Source organism: Bos mutus, chromosome 9 (assembly GCF_027580195.1).
Source record: "Bos mutus isolate GX-2022 chromosome 9, NWIPB_WYAK_1.1, whole genome shotgun sequence".
Taxonomy (NCBI): domain Eukaryota; kingdom Metazoa; phylum Chordata; class Mammalia; order Artiodactyla; family Bovidae; genus Bos; species Bos mutus.
This window is the reverse complement of record NC_091625.1, coordinates 39315255-39339716: the sequence shown is the minus strand read 5'-3', so window position 1 is coordinate 39339716 and position 24462 is coordinate 39315255. Positions and strand designations below refer to the sequence as shown.

Below are 24462 nucleotides of genomic sequence, written 5' to 3'. Positions count from 1 at the left end.
AACAAAAACGTGAGTGCATGTTGGTGCTGGAGCATGTGTGTGTGTGTATAGGTCAGGGAGAATGCATTCTAGATGAATTGCAGTGCAGTGCAGTCACTTCCTGTTAAATTCACGTAGAGGTTTTCTTTTATAGTATGGAAGCTTGTGTGACAGTCTTCAGTGAACCTGTTGCTGAAATGTGGCCATTTCCTTTGTGTTTACATGCGAATAGTGCCTGGAAAAAGGCACTGTTCCCCGAGACGCTGCCTTTTCTCGGGTGCCTCAGTTGGTTGGCTCTCAGCACCAGGCATCCTGTTGAGTGTGTTGAGCTGCCCTGTGGTCTGGTAGGGCAGCCCACTCCCATACTCTTGCCTGGAGGATCCCATGGACCGAGGAGCCTGGTGGACTGCAATCCAGGGGATTGTAAAGAGTCAGACATGACTGATGCGACTCAGCACGTGTGCACACACACACACACACACACACACACACAGGCATTACATCCGCCCTTGGGGAGGCTGCAGTCTTACTGGGCAGAGAGTCCACTCTTGTTTGCTGCTATTGTTGACCTCTCTTTCTGCCAGTGCACCCTTATCCACCAACTCCAGACTTGAGTTCCATTTGGCAATCATCCAGGCTGCCACCTGCCCATCTCTGTTTTGAGTCCTCTAAGATAATAGAGTATCTTTTTCCCACCAGTATAATCTGGTGCAAAAATCTTGTTTTTGTTTTGTTTTTCAGGATAATCTATTTTTTAATAGGTAGCAATGTATAGTGGTTAAGAGCATGATCCAACTGCTTGTGTTTGAATCCTGACTAGGTTACTTACTAGCTGTGTAATCTTAGGGCTTCCCTAGTAGCTCAGCTGGTAAAGAATCTGCCTGCAATGCAGGAGACCCCAGTTCCATTCCTGAGTCGGGAAGATGCCCTGGAGAAGGGATAGGCTATCCATTCCAGTATTCTTGGGCTTCCCTGGTGGGTCAGATGGTAAAGAATCCGCTTACAGTGTGGGAGACCTGGATTCGATCCCTGAGTTGGGAAGATCTCCTGGAGAAGGGAACGCCTACCCACTCCAGTATTCTGGCCTAGAGAATTCCATGGACTGTATAGTTATTGGGTCACAAAGAGTTGGACACGACTGAGTGACTTTCACACACACACAATCTGAGGCAAATTAATTTCTCTGTTCCTTAGGTAAAAGGGGGATCCTAATGGTGCCTTCCTTATAGGGTTGTTATGAGGATTAAATGGATTAATAGTTAAAAATAAACACTTAGAACTACCTGGCATACAGTACACATCGTGTGCTTAGTTGCTCAGTCATGTCTAACTTTTTGTGAGCCCCATGGACTGTAGCCTGCTGGGCTCCTCTGTCCATGGGGATTCTCCAGGCAAGAATACTGGAGTGGGTTGCCATGCCTTCCTCCAGGGGATCCTCCCAACTCAGGAATCGAACTGCGGTCTCCTGCATTGCAGGCGGATTCTTTACCAGCTGAGTACACATTATATAAGCATAAAGTGAAACAAATGCTTTTTTAAAAAATAATTATTACCTAGTAAGAGTTGGAATAAATAAATAAATGGGGTACAGAATGGCAGGAGTGTATTTCAGACAGGGAGGTGTGTGATGTCAAGGAGCTGAAACTAGAATCTGGTCTTCGAACCCCTTCGTTGGTCATCTTATTCATCTTGATGGTTTGCTTGTTTTTCCAATTCCTAGATCTTTCTTCTGTCATTGATGGGTCAGTCAATTTGGTGTATTTGGTGAATGAATCTTCAGCAAGCTGGCCCTGAGCCAGCACTGTACTAACCAGCTCTGTGGCTTTTTGGAGAAGTAATCTTTGTGAGCTTTAGCTTTCCTCCCAGTGAAGTGGAGCCCATAATCCTTGTCTGCCAGAGCTGTTGCAAAGCTTAAATGACATATGTATGCGGAAAGCCCTTGGCTGTGTGCCTGGCCCACCATGGTGCTGCTTGGATGTTCTTTCCCTTGGTTTCCCTCCCAGCCCTTCTGATAGTATTGGAGTTGGTCTGTGTAGAAGGTCCCTCCCCTCCCTGGTTGCCTCAGGCAGTGACATCCTGGAGAGCTGTAGGTTTGGTTCAATTCCTCCAAAAGCTGAATTCATATGTAAACAGTAGTGACTCCACCCATTCTTCCCCTCTTCGCCGCACCCCACCCCCCCACCCCCCCATTGGCTGGGCTGCACAGTATACAGGTCTTAGTTCCCTGATCAGGGATCGAACCCTTGCGCCCTGCAGTGGAAGCACCAAATCTTAACCACTGGACTGTCCAGGGAAGTTCACCAGGATGTAGAGTGTTTATCAGTGGTGTGACCTTCTGAGATGCTTTTTCCTTTTCCTTTCCTCTTTCTTTTACTGTGAAATGTAATCTATGTATAAGTGAAAGTTGCTCGGTTGTATCCAACTCTTTGCGACCCCATTCACTGTACAGTCCATGGAATTCTCCAGGCCAGAATAACCGGAGTGGGTAGCCTTTCCCTTCTCCAGGGGATCTTCCCAACCCAGGGATCGAACCCAGATCTCCTGCATTGCAGGTAGATTCTTTACCAGCTGAGCCACGAAGGAACCTGTGTATAGAAAAGAGCAAAAGCTTGCCTGTATATTTTGAAAGATAATTATAAACACTCTTATGAAGAAACAGAATGTTGCCAACCCAGCCTGCTTCTAAAGTACAAATGGAGTCCTACATACCGTATGTCTGAAAATGGTTAAGATATGCTCTGTATCTTGACAACCTTCATAGCAACAAAACTAGGAAATATATAAAGTTGTGGCTTTAGATAACTGAAAGCAAAATATCAAAGATAACTGAATGCAATCAATTCAGTTATCAATTCAGTTATTACTTAAAGTGTTTTCTTTTGATAGACCTGTAATGTTTGGAGGAGTAGTAAAGTAAAATAAAGACATATTCAAAACTTACTATGTAATTATTCTATAGAATTATTTATCTTACTTCAGCAAAACCACTGTTTTCAAGATATTTTGGAAAAAAAAAAAAAAGATATTTTGGTGTACTAGTAACAAGACCCAGTCTATGATGATTTAAGGATTAAAAAATAATGTATTCCAACTGTAATCTTTGAATAATTTTCTACAAAGATGTAAATTGAAGTAAATGTAGGGGTGGTAGACTGGTTGGGAGTCTGCCTGCTGATTCAGGGGACATGGGTTCCATCCCTGGTTCGGGAAGGTTCCACATTGCTGAGGAGCAGCTAAGCCCTTGTTGTGGAACAACAACTGTGTTCAACAACTACTGAACTCAGGTGCCGCAGCTATTGAAGCCCGAGTGCCTGGAGCCCGTGCTCTACAACAGGAGGGGCTGCCGCAGTGAGAAGCCCACACGCAGCAATGAAGAGTAGCCCCTGCTCACTGCAACTAGAGAAAGCCCTTGTGCAGCAACAAAGACCCAAGTGCAACCGAAGAGAAAAGTAAATGTGGGAATTCTCTGGTTGTCCAGTGGTCAGGACTCAGCACTTTTACTGCAGGGAGCACGGGTTGTATCCCTGGCTGCAGAACTAAGATCCCACATCCCTTACAGCGTGGCCAAAAAAATAAATGTAAAAGTATAAACCAAAGTAGATATTGTATGATTCTAGTCATGTAAATAAGTCTAAAAACTAATCTACAGTGACAGAAAATGAATCGGTGTTGTATGGGAAGTGACAGGAGGGAAGAATTACAGAGGGGCATGAAGAAACTTTTTGAGTGATAGAAATATTCATTGTCTTGATTGTAGAAGTGGTCGCATGAGCATATACATGTCAGAGCTTCTCACTGAATACTTTATGTGCAATTTATTGTGTAACAGTTATGTATGTAAAACTAAAAAATAAATTTTTTTAAATGATATGATTTTTTTTGTCCTAAATATTAAAAATTATTAAGACAAAGGAAGCCAAAACAATTCAGTGGGGGATAGGATAAACTTAACTAATGGTGTTGGAACAACTGGACAGCCACATTAAGAATGAATATGGACTCTTTATCTCATACCATGTACACAAATTAATTAAAAATGGATTAAAGACTTAAAAAACTGAAACTGTAAAACTATCAGAAGAGCACATAAGGCATAAATCTTCATGACCTTGGGTAAGGCAGTGATTTCCTAGCTATGACATCAGAAGCACAGGCAGCAAAGGAAAAAATAAAATATATGTGCCCATAGAAAATATATGTGCCTGTAGAACTTTGTACACAAATATTCACAGTAGTGCGGTTCATAATAACTGAAAAGAGGAGACAATCTAGGTGTCAATCAATGAATGGATAAATGACATGTGGTATATTCATAAATGAAATATTAGTTACAAAAAGGAACAAAGTACTAACATATCCTACAAATTGGATGAACTTTGAAGACATTATACTCAATGAAAGAAGCTAGACAAAAATGGAAGCATGAATGGAGAAACGGACGTAGAGAATAGACTTATGGACATGGGGAGAGGGGAGGAGAGGGTGAGATGTATGTTGAGAGTGACATGGAAACTTACATTACCATATGTAAAATAGATCACCAATGGGAATTTGCTGTATGGCTCAGGAAACTCAAACAGGGGCTCTGTATCAACCTAGAGGGTGGGATGCGGAGGGAGATGGGAGGGAGGTTCAGAAGGGAGGGGATATATGTATACCCAGAGCCTTTGACTGTGTGGATCACAATAAACTGTGGAAAATTCTTCAAGAGATGGGAATATCAGACCACCTGACCTGCCTCTTGAGAAACCTATATGCAGGTCAGGAAGCAACAGTTAGAACTGGACATGGAACAACAGACTGGTTCCAAATAGGAAAAGGAGTACGTCAAGGCTGTATATTGTCACCCTGCTTATTTAACTTCTATGCAGAGTAAACCATGAGAAACGCTGGGCTGGATGAAGCACAAGGTGGAATCAAGATTGCCAGGAGAAATATCAATAACCTCAGCTATGCAGATGACACCACCCTTATGGCAGAAAGTGAAGAGGAACTAAAAAGCCTCTTGATGAAAGTGAAGGTGGAGAGTGAAAAAGTTGGCTTAAAGCTCAACATTCAGAAAACTAAGATCATGGCATCCGGTCCCATCACTTCATGGGAAATAGATGGGAAAACAGTGGAAACAGTGTCAGACTTTATTTTTCTGGGCTCCAAAATCACTGCAAGATGGTGATTGCGGCCATGAAATTAAAAGACGCTTACTCCTTGGAAGGAAAGTTATGACCAACCTAGAGAGCATATTCAAAAGCAGAGACATTACTTTGCCAACAAAGGTTCGTCTAGTCAAGGCTATGGTTTTCCCAGTGGTCATGTATGGATGTGAGAGTTGGACTGTGAAGAAGGCTGAGCGCTGAAGAATTGATGCTTTTGAACTGTGGTGTTGGAGAAAACTCTTGAGAGTCCCTTGGACTGCAAGGAGATCCAACCAGTCTATCCTAAAGGAGATCAGTCCTGGGTGTTCATTGGAAGGACTGATGCTGAGGCTGAAACTCCAGTACTTCGGCCACCTCATGCGAAGAGTTGACTCAGTGGAAAAGACTGAATGCTGGGAGGGATTGGGGGCAGGAGGAGAAGGGGACGACAGAGGATGAGATGGCTGGATGGCATCACCGACTTGATGCACATGACTTTGGGTGAACTCCGGAAGTTGGTGATAGACAGAGAGGCCTGACGTTCTGCGATTCATGGGGTCACAAAGAGTCGGACACGACTGAGCAACTGAACTGAACTGAATGGCTGGTTCAGGTTGAGGTTTGACAGAAAACAAGAAAATTCTGTAAAGCAATTATCCTTCAATTAAAATTTTTTTTAAAAAAGGTAACATGTTTTATATCCAGAATGTGTGTGTGCCAAGTTGCTTGAGTCGTGTCCGACTCTGCGACCCTATGGACCATAGCCTGCCAGGATCCTCTGTCCGTGGAATTCTCCGGGCAAGAATACTGGAGTGGATTGCCATGCCCTCCTCCAGGGTATCTTCCTGGCCCAGGGATCCAACCTGCATTTCTTGTCTCCTGCATTGCAGGCAGATCCTTTACCACTAGCGCCACCTGGTAATCCCTTATGTCCAGAATGATGAAAAATTTCTCAGTCGTGTCTGACTCTTTGCAACTCCATGGACTGTGGCCCTTCAGGCTCCTCTGTCCGTGGAATTCTCCAGGCAAGAATAATGGCATAGGCAATTCTATAAAGACAGAAAGCAGATTAGTGGTCACCAGGGGCTCTGGGGAAGAAGGAATGGGAGTAACTATTAGTTGGTACAGGGTTTCTGTTTGGGGTGAGGAAAATGGTCTGTAATTGGATGATGATGGTTGCATAACTTTGTGAATGTACTGAACACCACTGACTTTTGTAAGAGATCTAATTTTATGGTGTGTGAATTATATCTCTTTTAAATTGTTACATGAGAGAAAAAAATCAAAAGGCAAAATACAGAATATCAAGAATTTTAATTTTGAAATACAAACTGTTAATAGCTGAATTTGATTTATTTTTGAAAATTTTAAAAATCTTATTAAGTAGTTTAATAAAATCAGAAATGTTCTAGTGTTCCGTGTCTGTTAGTTCCTGCATAAGCAGTGTCATGTGTCATTCATATTACAGGTTCACCAACACGTGTATGTATTCACCAGGAGTTAAGACAACCGTGCTGCTTAGCGCACCAGAACCATGAATGGCACAGAAAGTGAATACTCAACACTGCTTTGAAGTAATCTTCATTATGAAAGAATCGATTGTGTTGGGGCTAAGAGGAAGGATTTGCTTTTCTCTTACCTCTTAGCTGAGTGCTTCTCCTGTTCCTACTCTGCAGGCATCTGAGGCCGCTCTGGTGCCAGTCTGAGTTTGGCAGTGGCACAGCCACAGCTTACTTCATGACGTTTAGGTGAAATCTCCTTTCGCTTCCTGGACATAAGACAAAGGCTGTGGAGATGTGCTTCTCTGAAGCCTGAACAAGGAAGACGGTTCAGGGTGATGAGTCTGACTGTATCAGTGCTGTTTGATGTGGGGACCAGGGCAGGGGTCCCTCTCATGGAGTTCTAGCTCATCTCGTTGCACCCATGTTAGGCCTTACTTGGTTACCTGTCTACTTTTTCGCTGTTGTCCTTTCAAGAGGGAGAGGGTGGGAAGATTTGGGAGAATGGCATTGAAACATGTAAAATATCATGTATGAAACGAGATGCCAGTCCAGGTTCGATGCACGATACTGGATGCTTGGGGCTGGTGCACTGGGACGACCCACAGGGATGGTATGGGGAGGGAGGAGGGAGGAGGGTTCAGGATGGGGAACACATGTATACCTGTGGCGGATTCATTTTGATATTTGGCAAAACTAATACAATTATGTAAAGTTTAAAAATAAAATTAAACAAAAATAAAAATAAACAATGGCAGAGATAGTTTTGATTTGGCTAAGACAGTTCTTTCTTTCCTTTAGTGCTGTGAGATATCACTTCACACCAGTCAGAATGGCCATCATCAAAAGGTCTACAAAGAGTAATTGCTGGAAAGGGTGTGGAGAAAAGAGAACCCTCCTACAGTGTTGCTGGGAATGTAAATTAGTACAGCAACTAGGCAGAACAGTGTGGCTGTTCCTTAAAAAACTAAAAATAGAGCTACCATATGACCCTGAAGTCCTACTCCTGGTCATATATCTGGAGAAAAGCATAATGTAATTCAGTTAGATTGTGAGCTTCTCCAAAGTGGGATAAGTTTTTATCAGCATCAAGTATGGTACCTGGTGGGTTGGTTTTTTTTTTGAGGGTGCAGTGTGTTTATTTTATATACATACATAGTGTGAATGATCACCACAAATAGCTTAACACATCTATCACCTCACATGGTTGCAACTTTTATTTTTTGTGGTAAGCGTTTTAGGATTTATGCTCATAGCAACTTCCAAGTGTACAATATAGTACTGTTAACTGATAGTTACCATGCTGTGCATATACATTTACAGTATTACTCGTTTGAGTCCTTTTTTTTTTGGTTAGTCTAGCTAAAGTTTTGTCAATTGTGTTTATCTTTCCAAAGAACCAGCTTTTAGTTTTGTTAATCTTTTATATTGCTTTCATATTCTTTCATTTCTTTGCTATTTAATTGATTGTCTTAAAAGTCAAACTATACAAGGTGTTAGTTTCTGGTGTACAGTGAAGTGATTCAGATATATATATATATATTCAAGCATATAGATTTCATATTGTTTTTCATTATGGTTTATTGTAGGATATTGAATAAAGTTCCCTGGGTTGTGTAGTAGGACCTTATTGTTTATTTTATATAGAGTAGTTTTTATCTGATAATCCCAAACTCCTAATTTATCCCTCCCCTACCTCATCTCCCTTTTTATAACCATGTTTGTTTTCTATGTCTGTGAGTGTTTCTGTTTTGTAAATAAATTTGTATCATATTTTAGACTCCACACATAAGTGATATAGTATTTAATATTTGTCTTTCTTTTTCTGACTTACTTCACTTAGTATGATAATCTCTGGGTCTATCCGTGTTGCTGCAAATGGCATTATTTCCATTTTTATGGCTGAATAGTATTCCATTGTATATATAGACACCACATCTTTTTAATTACCCATCTGTCAGTGGATACTTAGGTTGCTTCCATGTCTTGGCTGTTGTAAATAGTGCTATAGTGAACATTAGGATGCATTTTCTAATTAGAGTTTTTGTTTTTCCAGATATATGCCAGAGTGAGATTGCTGGATTATATGGCAACTCTGTTTTTCATTTGTTAAGGAACCTCCATAATGTTCTGGTTGAGGGCAGGAGGAGAACGGGGCGACAGAGGATGAGATGGTTGGATGGCATCATCACCGCAATGGACATGAGTTGGAGCAAACTCTGGGAGAGAATGAAGGACAGGGAAGCCTGGTGTGCTTCAGTCCATGGGGTTGCAGAGAGTCGGATACGACTTAGCGACTAAACAGCAACAATACTGTTCTCCACCATGGCTGCACCAGTTCACATTCCCACCAACAGTGTAGGAGGGTTCCTTTTTCTCTGGGGTTTTTTTTTTTTATTTATTTTGGATGCACTGGGTCTTTGTTACTGTGCACCACGGGCTTTCTCTAGTTGTGGGGGCTGCGCTTTGGTGTGGTGGGTGGGCTTCTCATTGTGGTGCCTTGTCTTGCGGAGCTCAGGCTTCAGTGGCTGCAGCACGCAGGTTCCGTAGTTGGGTTTGCTGGCTCTGCAGCAGGTGGGCTTCCGTAGTTGCAGCATAGGGGCTCATTAGTTGAGGCTCCTGGCGCCAGAGCATGCAGGCTTCAGTAGTTGCTTACAGGCTCTACAGCGTGGGCTCAGAAGTTGTGGTGCGTGAGCTTCGTTGTTCCACGACAGGTGGAACCGTCCCAGACCAGGGATCGAACCCGTGTCCCCTGCACTGGCAGGCGGATTCTTACCCACTGCACACCAGGGAAGTCTGGTGGATGTTTTTTAATGAAGGACTTTGGGCATGTTTTCTTATTCCTTTTTCCACCTGGAATCTTACCAGAGTTGCATAAATAACCTTGGCAAGTTGCTAAATACCTCTAATCTGTTTTTTCCCCATCTATAAAATGAACGTAATGCCTCACCATGTTGCCTGAGAATCTGATGACAGTTTTATGCAGGCACTGCGCATGGATTAAGTGGCATTTTGTATGTGTTAGTTCTCCTTCCATCTTTCCCCACCCAACTCTACCCTCATCAGTGATTAAAAATTTCGCTGGCAGAGCAAACAGCTTTCTGCAGTTGGTGTTGGATATAGTGTTCTGTAAATGTCAGTTATGCTGCTTGATGCTGTCATCCAGACATTTATATTTTGGTATTCCTGTTCTATTAATTACTGAGAGTGATGTGGTTAAATATACAGCTGTGACTGTGGATTTGTCTAGTTCTCCCTTTAGTTCTCTCAGTTTTGTGTGTTTGTTTTTTATGACATCTGTTTTTTTGTTATTGTTGAAAACCTCCATATAGTTTCTATTTTTTCCTTCCAGTTTATCCTGAAATGATGATTACAATTGAGTTTAGTGAACATCTACCATGTCATATAAATACAGGGTTTCTCTTATTTTTTTTAAAAGCAACATTATTGTGTAATTGACATGAAATAAGCTGTATGACATGAAATAAAGTAGGTAATTTGATGAGTTTTGTCATATGTATACACCAGTGAGACACAACCACCACGGTCCAGATAATGAACGTGTCCATCACATTCAGGTTTCTTGGTGTCTTTGACAGTCCCTCCCTCTGTATCCCTCTCCACAACGAGGTGAACACTGATACGCTTCCTGTCCTGTATATTGGCTTATATTTTTAGGAAATTTTTAATAATTGGAGTCATGTTTTATATATTCCTTTTTTGCCTTTTTTCCACTGTGTATGAGTATTTTGGTATTCATCCATGTTGTATTTATCAATAGTTCACTCCTGGTATTTTGCTAGGTAGTATTCCATTATGTGGGCTTCTCAGGTGATAATAGTGGCAAAGAACCGCCTGCCAATGCAGGAGACATAAGAGATGAGGGTTCGATCCCTGGGTGGGGAAGATCCCCTGGAGGAGGGCGTGGCAACCCACTCCAGTATTCTTGCCTGGAGAATCTCCAGGGACAGAGGAGCCTGGTGGGCTACAGTCCATGGGGTTGCAAAGAGTCAGACGCCACTCAAGCGACTGAGCACGCATGCACGCATGTTCCATTATATGAACATACCATAATTGGTTTATCCAGTCACTTTATTTCTGGATATTTGGGCTCTTTGCAGTTTTTGACTGTTAGAAATAAGACAATCAAAACCATCTGTAGATAAGTTTTGTATGGACATATGCTCTTGTTTCTCTTAGGTAAATACCTGGGAGCGGAATGGCTGGATCATATAATAGGGATGTATTTAGCTGAAAAAAAATCCCTACTCAGTTTTCCAAAATGATTGTCCAATTTTAAATTCCCAGTAGCAGTGTATGACAGACATCCTTACATCCTAACATCCTTACCAACACTTGGTATGATTAGCTATTTTAGCCATTTGAATAGGTGTGTGTGGTTTTTTTCATTGTTCTAATTTATATTTTCCTTATGGCTAATGATGTTGAGCATCTTTTCAAAAATGAATATTTTCCATTTGTATATCTTTTGTGAAGAGATTGTTCAAATCTTTTTAACCTATTTTTAAATTAGGTTGCTTGGTTTTTAAGAGTTTTGAGAATTCTTTTTATAATCTGGGTGCAGGGTTTTTTTTTTTTTTTTTGGTAAGATATATAACTTGCTAGTCTTTCCTCCCAGTTTATGGCTTGCCTTTTCATTTTCTTAAAAGTGTCTTTCAAATAGTAATTCTTAATTTTGCTGAAGTGAAGTTTATCTATGGATTATGTTTTTGATGTTGTGTCTAAGAAATCTTTGCCTAACCCAAGGTAACAACGATTTTCTCCTGTGTTTTTTCCTAGAAGTTTTATACTTTTCAGTTTCAAATTTCATTTTTATGATTCATTTTGAGGTAAGTAAAAATATGGTGTAAAGTAGAGATCAAATTTCCTTCTTGTGTTTCTGGAGCTCTGTTATATTAGGTGTATATAGATTTGTCATTGTTGTATCTTCCTGATGTGTTGAGACTTTTATCATTAGAATCCCTCTTTATTTCTAGTAAAACTACTTGCCTTCAAGTCTGTTTTGTCTGGTATTAGTACAGCCATTCCAGTCTTCTTAGGGTTATTAATTCATGGCATATCTTTTCCCATCTTTTTTATTTCCAAGTTATTTGTGTATTTGTATTTAAACTGCATCTCTTTAAACAGGATATAAGTGATTTTTGATTTTTTTTAATCCAGTTAGATAGTCTTTGCCATTTGCTTGGAGTCTTTCTTTTTCTGTAATATCATTACTGATATGGTCATATTTAGGTCTGACATTTTGCTATTTGGTTTTATTTGTCTCATCTGCCTCTTGTTCTTCTGTTCTTTCTCTTCTGCCTTCCTTTACATTAATCAAGTAATTTTTAGTAATCAATTTTAATTTCTCTATTGGCTTTCAAGCTGTATTTCTACATTTTTAAAAAAGTGCTACCTTTAGGGATTACAATGTATATCTCAATGTATTTTAAGTTGATATGGAATTGCTTCAGATAAAATATAGGAATCTTATGGTAGTGTATTTTCATTTACTTCCATCTTTAGTGCTGTTATCATATTATGTATCATATATGTATCATATGTGTATTATAGATGTATTATAATACATCTATCCCAGGTGGCTCAGCGGTAAAGAATCTGCCTGCCAATGCAGAAGCCACTGGAGGTGTGGGTTCCATCCCTATGTCAGGATGATCCCCTGGAGGAGGAAATGGCAACCCATAGTATTCTTGCCTGGAAAATTCTGTGGACAGAGGAGCCTGGTGGGCTGCAGTCTGTGGAGTCACAGAGTCAGATACCTGAAGCAACTAAGCACTCCTGCACATACATTGTTATAATTTTTGTTTTAAATAGTCATATATCTTATAAAGAAATATGAGAAAGCAGCGTGTTGTGTGCGTTTGTATGTTTCAGTCCTTCCTTTGGACTTAAGTTGTGGAACTTTCTTTAAGATTTCTTGTAGTGGAAATCTCCTAGATTTCCATTCCAAGATCTCTGAGACTTTGTTCATTCTCCTTCAGTATTATTTTTCTCTTTTCTTATATTAGGTAATTTTTGTCTTCAAATTCCCAGATTCTTTCTTACGTATGAGCCTATCATAATGCATTTTTTTCAGCTATTGTACTTTTCGCCCCTAAAATTTCCATTTTCTTGTAGTTTACATTTCACTGTTGAGATTCTCTCTCTCTTCACTCAGTAATTCCATATTTTACTTTTAAAGTATTATCCATTAATATCAATACTTTTAACATAATTATAATAGACATTTTGTAGTTTTTGTTTCTGAATTCAACATCTAAGTTCATTCAGAGTCCATTTATATTTAGTATCTGTTTCTTTGCATGTCTGGTAATTTTAGGTTGAATACTTGAACATTGTAGATAATATTTGAAACAACTCTTAACTCCATTTTGTTTTTCCAAGTATTATTGAGTTTTTGTTCCTAGGAGGCAGTTATTTTGCCTGGACTCAAACTGCAAAGTCTGTCTGTCTGTGGTACGTAGCAGCTGGTATCTCTGTTTTCAGTTCATATAGTTTCCAACTGTTGCTTTTTTTTTTCCCCTCTCCAGCTGTTGCTTTTTAGTCTGGCCCCTTACTAGTCCACCCAGCATCTGCATAGTTTGTTGATCTTCAAGAAGGCCCACAAACTGGTAATTTTTATCTCTTCCAGATTCAGCTTCTCCAGGTATAAAAGGGAAAAGGAAGTGTTAGTTGCTGGTCTCTCAGACTCTCTGCGACGCCATGGACTGTAGTCTGCCAGGCTTCTCTGTCCATGCGGATTTTCCAGGCAAGAATACTGGAGTGGGTTGTCATTTCCTTCTCTAGGGAATCTTCCCAATCCAAGGATTGAACCTGGTCTCCCACATTTCAGGCAGGTTCTTTTCGGTCTGAGCCACCAGGGAAGAAAACTCTCCTACTTCTGTCTGTTTTAAAACATTTCCCAGTGTGTTTAAATAAGTTTTTTTCCCCCAACACAATTATTATCTGTAAGAGGACTTACTTGACCACTTCACTCTGCTGCTACTAACAGAAGTTGATAGTAAATAACTTCAGAACCACTCCTAAGTGAAATATAGCTACCAAATAACCTTTCGATTGGCAATAAAATGGTCAAATCAAGTACAGTTTACTCGTTTCTGAATTTTTATGTAGTTGCCAGACAATACCACACTCAAAAGTCATTGGAACTTTGTTAAATAATATTTAAATGTTTATTTGAGGCTATTAGACCAATGTTCTATTACAGAGCAAAGATGTTGTGAAAAAGGCCAAGATCAAGTGGAAATGGGGGTTGGAGCTCTCAAAACAGGGCGAAAGAGTATTTATCAGCCTTCAACTAACCACAGTAAGTCTTCCCTTTGGGTGTTTTCAATTGTAAACATTTTGTCCTTGTAGTCATTTACATCCATGTAGTTATAACATTTTTGTTTTACTTAATATGCAGGAAACTCTTTTTAAATATTAAACCTAACCACTTCTTCCAAGTGATTTACATTTTCCTTTGGCCATGCTGAGAAATGAGGATTTGTTCTTAGTATGGAGTGGTAAACAAAGAGGGTCTGGATGGGGAAACTGGAAAGCTGATTGTTACTTTTAGATATATATGTAGTTTACAATTTATTGTTTTTTAAAATTTGCATTTAATTTGTACTTTTATGGTCGCCTTACTATAACTGCTAACGGTTACACAGGATTTGAATTGAATTTGTATTTATGCTAACCACTTTGATTGTTACTTTATAAAAAAGATTTTCCTACCTGGTCTTTTTTTTGGATGTTTCTCTCTGTTAACATCAAACACACACATTCAAATAAGAGTGTACAAACGCACTCTAAAGTCTTTCTTTCTTTCTTGTTTTTTTAAGGGAAAATGGACTTTATGTAATAGCTAACTTGAATCCTATAGAAGTGCCAACAACCTCAAAATCAATTCATTACATACATAGGTATGCCACTCTACAACAACAGTAAATATAGAAAAGTACAGTTCATTGAGAAATACTGTTAATGCCAAAGAGGTCCACTATGAAGTCATTAGCATTTTAAAATATCTGAATTTTATTACTAACATCTACATACATTTTAAAAACAGTATTGCAAATGAGAAGAAGATACAGCAGTATGTAACACGCTTTGCTGATTAGGGATTCTAAGCTGGTACATTTTTGGGAGATATTTAATCCCTTCTTTATTATACATTTTTGAAATCTATATCTCTTAAGACATTTAGCACATTGTATTGGAGAAGGAAATGGCAACCCACTCCAGTGTTCTTGCCTGGAGAATCCCAGGGACGGGGGAGCCTGGTGGGCTGCCGTCTATGGGGTCACACAGAGTTGGACACGACTGAAGTGACTTAGCAGCATGTCTTCTTTGGAGAAATGTCTATTTAGATCTTCTGCCCATTTTTTAATTGGGTTGTTTTTTTGATATTCAGCTACATGAGCTGTTTGCATATTTTGGAAATTAATCCCTTGTCAGTTGCTTTATTTGAAATATTTTCTCCCATTCTGAGGGCTGTCTTATTGTTTTGTTTATGGTTTCCTTTGCTATGCAAAAGCTTTTAAGTTTAATTAGATCCCACTTGTTTATTTTTACTTTTATTTTCATTATGCTGGGAGGTAGATCAAAAAAGATCTTGTCAAAGAGTGTTCTATGTTCTTCTCTAAGAGTTCTATAGTGTCCGATCTTACATTTAGGTCTTTAATCCATTTTGAGATTATTTTTGTGTGTGGTATTAGGAAGTGTTTTAATTTCATTATTTTACATGTAGCTGTCCTGTTTTCCCAGCAGCACGTACTGAAGAGACTGTCTTTTTTCCATTGTATATTCCTGCCTCTGTCATAGATTATGTGACCAAAAATATTAATTCTTGAATGAATCTATTACTTGGCACTGTTTTTGTAAAATGTTAACATGGCATAACGAAGAATCCAAGGTGTTATGGATTATGCTATACACCATAAAAATAAAAGAGCCTGTTGTTCTCTTCTGACCCTTCCAAGTCTATGATTACTATTAATAATGGAAACTGAGAAACTGAAAGACACAGTCACTATATCCAGCATGGTAAAACTTGGTTTAAAAATTGCAAACTAGGGACTTCCCTGCTGGTCCAGTGGTTAACTCTCTCAGCTCCCAATGCAGGGGGCCCAGGTTTGATCCCTGGTCAGGGAACTAGATCCCACATGCTGCAACTAAGACCTGGTGCAGCCAAATAAATGAATAAATAGTAAAAAAAAAAAAAAAAAAAGAAAAAAACTACCCCTAATCCTCCCATATAATTTGACTAAACATCTACACAGGGTTTCCTAATTCTGTTGAAGAGCAAATATTTTCCAATGGAAGAGATACTATCTAAAATATGGAATAACAACATTCTCTCCATTCCAAGTAAGTGTTTATTATGTATGTTCTTGGCACTATCATAGGCTCCTGAGAATATTAAAACAACTAAAATATTTTTCTATCTTCCAATAATTTCCATCTAGTAATATACATACAGAAATAGAGGTCCAACCAGAACACCATATGCTGCTGCTGCTAACTTGCTTCAGTCGTGTCCAACTCTGTGCGACCCCATAGACGGCAGCCCACCAGGCTCCCCCATCCCTGGGATTCTCCAGGCAAGAACACTGGAGTGGGTTGCCATTTCCTTCTCCAATACAATGTGCTAAATGTCTTAAGAGATATAGATTTCAAAAAATGTATAATAAAGAAGGGATTAAATATCTTCTGAAAATGCACCAGCTTAGAATCCCTAATCAGCAAAGCGTGTTACATACTGCTGTATCTTCTTCTCATTTGCAATACTGTTTTTAAAATGTATGTAGATGTTAGTAATAAAATTCAGATATTTTAAAATGCTAATGACTTCATAGTGGACCTCTTTGGCATTAACAGTATTTCTCAATGAACTGTACTTTTCTATATTTACTGTTGTTGTAGAGTGGCATACCTATGTATGTAATGAATTGATTTTGAGGTTGTTGGCACTTCTATAGGATTCAAGTTAGCTATTACATAAAGTCCATTTTCCCTTAAAAAAACAAGAAAGAAAGAAAGACTTTAGAGTGCGTTTGTACACTCTTATTTGAATGTGTGTGTTTGATGTTAACAGAGAGAAACATCCAAAAAAAAGACCAGGTAGGAAAATCTTTTTTATAAAGTAACAATCAAAGTGGTTAGCATAAATACAAATTCAATTCAAATCCTGTGTAACCGTTAGCAGTTATAGTAAGGCGACCATAAAAGTACAAATTAAATGCAAATTTTAAAAAACAATAAATTATAAACTACATATATATCTAAAAGTAACAATCAGCTTTCCAGTTTCCCCATCCAGACCCTCTTTGTTTACCACTCCATACTAAGAACAAATCCTCATTTCTCAGCACGGCCAAAGGAAAATGTAAATCACTTGGAAGAAGTGGTTAGGTTTAATATTTAAAAAGAGTTTCCTGCATATTAAGTAAAACAAAAATGTTATAACTACATGGATGTAAATGACTACAAGGACAAAATGTTTACAATTGAAAACACCCAAAGGGAAGACTTACTGTGGTTAGTTGAAGGCTGATAAATACTCTTTCGCCCTGTTTTGAGAGCTCCAACCCCCATTTCCACTTGATCTTGGCCTTTTTCACAACATCTTTGCTCTGTAATAGAACATTGGTCTAATAGCCTCAAATAAACATTTAAATATTATTTAACAAAGTTCCAATGACTTTTGGAGTGTGGTATTGTCTGGCAACTACATAAAAATTCAGAAACGAGTAAACTGTACTTGATTTGACCATTTTATTGCCAATTGAAAGGTTATTTGGTAGCTATATTTCATGGATAGCCAAAAAGTACATGAAAAGATGCTCAACATCACTATTAGGGAAATGCAAATCAGAACTACAATGAGGTATCACCTCACACCAGTCAGAATGGCCATCATCAAAAATCTACAAACAGTAAATGCTGGAGAGCATGTGTAGAAAAGGCAGTTCTCCTACACTGTTGGTGGGAAGGTGAATTGGTACAACCACTATGGAAACAGTATGTTGTATGGGAGTTCCTTAAAATAGAACTACCATATGACCCAACAATCTCACTCCTGGGCATATACCCAGAGAAGACCATAATTTGAAAAGATACATGCACCCCAGTGTTCATTGCAGCACTATTTACAATAGCCAGGGCATGGAAGCACCTAAATGTCCATCAACAGAGAAATGGTTAAAGAAGATATGGTACCTATATACAATGCAGTGTTACTCAGCCATAAAAGAATGAAATAATGTCATTTGCAGTGACGTGGCTTTACCTAGAGATTATTATCCTGAATGAAGTAAGTCAGACACAGAGAGACAAATACCATATGATATCACTTATATGTGGAGTATAAAAGAGTATAAATGAACTTATTTATGAAACAGAAATAGTCATGGATGTAGAAAACAAACTTGCGATTATCAGGGGATGGAGGGATAAATTGGAAGATTGAGACTGACATATATACACTGCTGTATATAAAATAGATAACTAAGAAGAACCTGCTGTATAGCACAGAGACCTCTCAGTATTCTCTAATGGCCTATATGGGAAAAGAATCTTAAAAAAAAAAAGTGAATATATGTATAACTGATTGACTTTGCTGTTTGTCCAAAACTAACACAACATTATAAGTCAACTATACTCCAATAAAAAATTTCTAAAAAGAGAATTTCTTGAATTCTCTGGTAGTCCAGTGGTTAGGATCCCCCTGCTTCCATTGCCGGGGGAACTAAGATCCCTCAAGCTGTGCGGTGCAGCCAAAAAAAAAAAAGATGTTTGGAATTTAGCTGAGGCATCAAGGTACAGAAGCATGAAATTCAAAAGTGGGATAGTTCATGTTCAAGGATCAGTTAGAGGCTCTAAAACCCAGAAGAAGGATATTTATGGGTCAAGGAAGAGCATTTTGTGAAGATTTTTTAATGAAATTATGCTATGGCTTCCTTCCACCCAACCCCTCATGGGATAAGTTTGGGTACACACTCTCTCACTTGATAACCTAGTGAGAGGAGCTTTAGAGGGACTACTTAGAGGTTTAAAAAATTCTCTTCAGTTAGGGGATACAGAGGACTGAGCTCTGAATCCCGTGAGAAATCCAACAAGCAGAGAACTGCATCTGGCCAGCTGCTCCCACAGCAAGAGGAGGGCTCTGTGGAACTTGCCCACACTCCAGTGTTTGTCAGGGCAGAGGAAACATGAATATTTCCTGCAGAGCAGAGGAGGCTGAGTGGAGGAGAGAGGAGCTGTTTTGATCCCTGCCCAAATAAACCGTCTAGAAGGGCAACGAGGCTCCAACAGTGAGTCTTTTAAGTGACAGCCAGAAAGCCAGGACGAGAGTGAACTGTCCTTGTCTGTGGAGCTGTAGCCAGAAGGAGCTCTGAGGTGAGACTTGGAAGAACCCATGGAAGTGCACCTGAGGGAAAGCGTCCGCTTCGGACACGCCGTTCAGGCCTTTTGGCAGGACCTGTTAAGTAGGAGTCTCCTTACCTTGTCTCCGAGCAGCCCTCTGTCTCATGCCTGCCCACTTTGGAGAGAGCAATAGCTAGGGAGGGGAAGAAGGGCCACGAAAAAGAGACAAAGCTGATCTTCCTCTCCTCCTGAGGAAAAAAGATTCTGATTACCTAGTGAAGGTTAGTTTGTAACCTAAAGCACCTGAGGCCTTCCTGCTGCTCAGCACTGGCTGCAGGGGTCAGGTGGGCCTGCTGAAGTGCTCATGCAGTGGCAGGGAACATCTTCTCCATGCGTGCATTTTAAGGCAATAGTCGAGACAAAAGTAAAGTTGTGTTTGATTATATCCTGCACTTAGTGCTTGTTCAGTGGACATAAGATTCTGTAAAAACTTTCACATTTGGTGTTAAAGGTAGACCAACACCTAGATAATGCATAAAGACTTGTTCTTGAAACATGCCTTGACTTCTTTGAACGTTAGCGCAATATAAATATTTGCTCTTGAATTTCTTAATGTGATTTCCTGTTTAGTGTTGGCGTTTCACTTAATTGTCAAGTACCTTCATCCAAAAATAAAGGTTAGGATGCTGTTCTTCTGGTCTGACTAGACTGGTTTAGATTGTTTCATCAACATGATAGATGACTGAAATTTTTTTGAATGAGATTAAATGATTAAAAATCAGTAACATTTTTATATAACATGGACTGAAAAAGTCATACTTCTCCTTGAGTGGGTACATCCGGGGCTGTGGTGTGGTAATATCTGGCCCATCACCTCTCCCCCAGAGCCTGTCCACTTCTGATCCCTCCCACCAACACCTAAGCTAAGCCTGCATTGTTTGTACAGTCTCTTCATTGTGTTTTGTCTCCTTTCTGGTAAGGGAAGAAAGGAAAGAAATTATGGCTCATAAAATATACATAATTTTAAAATAACTTAAAATGTAAGAAGGCAAAGAATTAAATGAAATTGTTAGTCTGGTGAAGCTCCATTTGAATACCATTATTAGCAAATAGTCATTTGTACAGGGTCTGTCTGGACTTAACTTCCTTTGCTAAGGAAATAGAGTGGTTTACTAGTAGACTGTCAGAGCTGGGTGGAATGCTGGAGATCATTTCATTTTTTAAGACAATTTGTTGCTGTTAAAACTCTGCATTATTAAGCACTCTGTGCTATATTTGGAGGTTTAGACACATTTTCTCTAATCTTTAATAATTCTGGAAAGATCTGTGTTCAATCCCCTCTCAAGGTGAGAAAACAGACTCAGAGGAAATGATTTGCCCAAGAATTTGTTGCATAGTTCAGAGCTGGGGACTTGAGGGATTTGTTTATTTTATAGCTCATGTTCACTTAGGGCTCACTAGTTCATTATACTTTTTAAGAATTCACAGACTCAGTGTCTTACAAGATCACTCATTTCTTTGGCACAAATTTATGATCATTTGTGCTCAGTATGTCTCTCTTTTGCTTTCCTTTTGTTTTTGTCTTTATAGCATCAGAACAGGAAATTATGACCTGACTCTTAAATCTTTTCTATTGTGAATGATAACATACTTTCAAAAAAGAAGATAAACTGTGTGTATGGCTTTATGAATAAAGTGAATATACAGTAACTATTATCTAGGTCAACAAATTGCCTGTGTGGATTTGATTCCTTTAACAAAAGCACAAAGCCCAGACTCTAGGCAGATGTTTGATTCTTAACTACTGTGTCCATATAACTCCTTTTCTTCAAGTTTCACCACTGTTGAGTTCGGTGGTTATTTCTTTGCAGTTTGATCACCTGGGCATGGGTTCCTAAATATATTTCAATTTTTTCAGACAGATTTCTTTCCGCAGATTAGAAGTTGCTTAAAACCATAGTTACCAGGATAGAGATTAGGTCCCAGGAGAATGTTTGGTTTATTTAAGGATACAGACTTTTTTCAGAAGTTCCACTGAACACAAATAATTGCTTTGCTAATTATAATGAGTCCTTGCCAATGCTTTGATCTATGAAACCATTCATCAGTCTGAGTAATATCTTTCCTGCACTGGTACTTTTCTCAATATGTCTTGCATTTTATGAGATAAGAACAACTAGAATTCCCCGTGTCATAATGTCCCCCATCTCCCCCTCTCTTGCAGCATGGGTTAGTTCTCTCTCCATGGGGATGATTTTCTTCTGCTGCCCGATTGTCAGTGTCTTCACAGACATATTTGGTTGTCGGAAAACAGCTGTCGTGGGCGCTGCTGTTGGATTTGTTGGACTCTTATCAAGTTCTTTTGTAAGGTAAGGACTTGGTTTCTTCATGTTGCTTTTCAAAATCTGTGCGCTATCTTCCAGATTTCCTTTCAGAAACTTTGCTGTTTACAAGGAAAAAAAGTCCTCCTTTTCAAGTGCTTAAAACTTGAAGCGTGTCACTTACGCACTGTCCACAGCAGCAAATCAGAGCTTGTAAATTTGAATGCTTTTGCTTGCAGTGCCTCAGAGTGAGATGCCAAGTCAGGGTACATGTGTTCCCTGGAGCCAAGAAAAAATATTTCTCCTTTTGTTTTTTTCCATTCACAGAAAAATCCCAAAGAACTCAGATTCTAGCAGTAAAGTTGTCTAAAGCAATGGCCTTAATTTAAGATCAACTCATTCTGAGTTCCAAAGCGTACAAGAACATATATTTTGAAATGGTTGTTCATAGGCTTGATGTGAAATATTTTTATTAATGAGATCTAGACTTTGCTGTTTATTTTAATCCAGGTAGAGAATTCCTACCTGCACTTTTTTGGGGGGTGGGGGTGGGGAGGGGGAAAGAACAGTGCTGAAATTTAAAAAGAGCATGACAAAATGTAGTGATCAAATGCAGCTTAAAATAAAAATTCCTATCAAAACATTGTTCCCTGTGTCTGTTAGAAGCCCTGCAGAGGCGCTAACTGCAGAGAGCTGGTGGGCACCCTTACCGTGGAAGCACCGCTCCCTCCAGCTCCTGTTTTACCTGCAAATCCTCTTTCATTATCAGGATAATCCCCAGATAGAGAAGCCCTGGTTTAATGGGTAGCTCTGGCTAACAGGCAGCACTTAACAGGAAAACCCTTAGATGATTTCCACCCTCTGTCTCCTTTTGTGGTTTATCTTCATTTCCTGTCCCTTTCTCTTCCCTAGCTATCTTCGAGCTCTAGTTGAAAAGCATTATTGTAGTTACTAGGAAAAAAAAAATCAAACTTACATTGCTTGCCCTGTTGATTTTTTTCTATTTTTTTAAAATTTAAATTAAAAGGGTTTTTTTTTGCAATGTTGTATTGGTTTCTGTTACACAACAGTGCAGAACAGCCATAATTATCCTTAGACCCCCTCCCTGTCTAGCCTCCCTACCCCCCACCCCCATCCCATCCCTCCAGGTCATCACAGAGCACAAGCCTGGGTTCCCTGTGGTGCACAGCAACTTCTCACCAGCTGTCCATCTTTCACCTAAGAGTTTCTGTCTGTTGCTGCTACTTTCTCCATTCATCCCGCCGTCTCCCTCCCCACTGTGCCCACAAGTCCATTCTCTACATTTGTGTCTCCATTCCTTCCCTGAAAATAGCTGCATCAATATCATTTTTCTAGATTCCATATATATGGTTAATATACTTTATTTGTTTTTCTCTTTCTGACTTATTTCACTCGTGTAACTATAGGTTCATCTACCTTACTCACTCAGTTCAGTCGCTCAGTCGTGTCTGACTCTTTGCAACCCCATGAACCGCAGCACGCCAGGCCTCCTTGTCCATCACCAACTCCCGGGGTCCACCCAAACCCATGTCCATTGAGTCAGTGTTGCCATCCAGCCATCTCATCCTCTGTCGTCCCCTTCTCCTCCTGTCCTCAACCTTTCCGCACTAGAACTGACTTAAATCCGTTCCTTTTTATGGCTGAGTAACGTTGCATTGTGTGTATGCACCGCGTCTTCCTTATCCACTCCTCTGTCGGTGGACGTCTGGGTTGCTTCCCTGTCCTGGCTACTGTAAACAGTGCTGCTGTCAACACTGGGGAACACGTGTCGTTTTTGATTGTGATTTTCTCAGGGTATATGCCCAGTAGTGGAGTTGCTAGGTCATATGGTAGATTTATTCCTAGTTTTTTCATATTGTTCTCACTAATGGCTGTATAAGTTCACATTCCCGCTAACAGTATAGGAGGGTTCCCTTTCCTCCACATTATCTCCAGCATTTATTGTTGGTAGATTTTCTGATGCTGGCCATCCTGACTGCTGTGAGGGAGATACCTCATAGTAGTTTTAATTTGCATTTCTCTGTTAATTAATGATCTTGAGCATCTTTTCATGTGTTCATTGGCCATTGCCCTGTTTATTTATTTCTTCGATCTTTATTTTGGCCACACCACACAGCACGAGGAAGCTTAGCTTCCAACCAGGGATTGAACCAGGCCCCTGTGTGAAAACTCGGAGTCCTTAATCTCTGGATCACCAGGGGAGTCCCACCCTGCTTATTTTTAAGTATTCAGAATCAACAGAATCCGTGGTTTACTGATTTTACCCTCACTCTCCCCACATATACCCCTTCCTCAACTCTAAAGTGAGCCTTTCTTTCACCTTAGACATTTTATTTGGATTCTAAACAATTATTTTTATTTCTCTTTAGAAAATAAGTATTCCACCTTTAAAGTTGCCTTTGTTCTTGTCTTCTAAAGTTGTTTTTTAAAGAAATAAAGAACCAGTTTTGTTTGGGATAAGATTCTACTTAGGTAATTCTGTGAGATCATTTACTTTTAGTTCTTCTTTATCTCTAATACAGTATTGTGCTCTTACTGCCTCATCAGACCCCTGCATGGCCCAGAAGCCTCCAGATACCCATTGTCAGTGACCTTAGCATTTGCTGAAGTATTAACACTCAGGCTTTGGTGGAGAGAGAAACGAAGAGATAAAAAACTCATGTAACTTATTACCTAGTTTGGTAGACAAAATTCATATACACAGACCAACTTACAGCAAGCAATGTTTCTCAAACTTCTTTGACCACTGAGAAAAAAAATTATAAAGTGTATTTTATGTGGTGACCTAGTTCTTTTTCTCTCTCTTCCTCCCCCATCCCCACCCCTTGAAGGGATCTTTACCTTACCACGTATGTTGAACAGTGGACTGACCTTCTTTTCCTCTAGTTCAAATTCTGCCTTCTTAAGAAAGCCTTCTGTAGCAATTCCAGGGTGCTGCGTCAGTGTCTCTTCTTTGAATACTTTTCCCACACATACTTGCTATCTTACTGATTTACACGGCACTTACTCAGTTGTCAAACTTCAACAATTTGAACCATCTGTTACTAAAGTGAAAATTAGAAGTGAAGAAGGTTCCAGCAGCAGTGAAAATGCCATCACAAAGCTGATGTATTTTACCCTGTAGGAGAGATTCCAAGG

General features: G+C 39.5%; 1 protein-coding gene and 1 long non-coding RNA gene across 3 annotated transcripts in view; one reads left to right on the top strand and one right to left on the bottom strand.

Annotated features, from left to right (window-relative positions):
* SLC16A10 (solute carrier family 16 member 10) overlaps window positions 1-24462 on the top strand; it is a 119420-nt gene that overhangs the window by 47776 nt on the left and 47182 nt on the right. The window contains exon 2 of the mRNA XM_005890219.2: window positions 21207-21351. Coding sequence (XP_005890281.2) covers window positions 21207-21351 — 145 coding nt within the window. The remainder of the gene's footprint in view (window positions 1-21206; window positions 21352-24462) is intronic.
* On the bottom strand, window positions 3904-22999 carry LOC138989141 (uncharacterized). 2 transcript variants are annotated; one of them, XR_011465362.1, is made up of 3 exons: window positions 22750-22999; window positions 6751-6922; window positions 3904-6160 (listed from the first exon to the last, which is right to left on the bottom strand). It is a non-coding gene; the product is annotated as an uncharacterized lncRNA (long non-coding RNA). The 2 variants fall into 2 exon arrangements; XR_011465361.1 differs by lacking the exon at window positions 22750-22999 and adding an exon at window positions 19121-19312.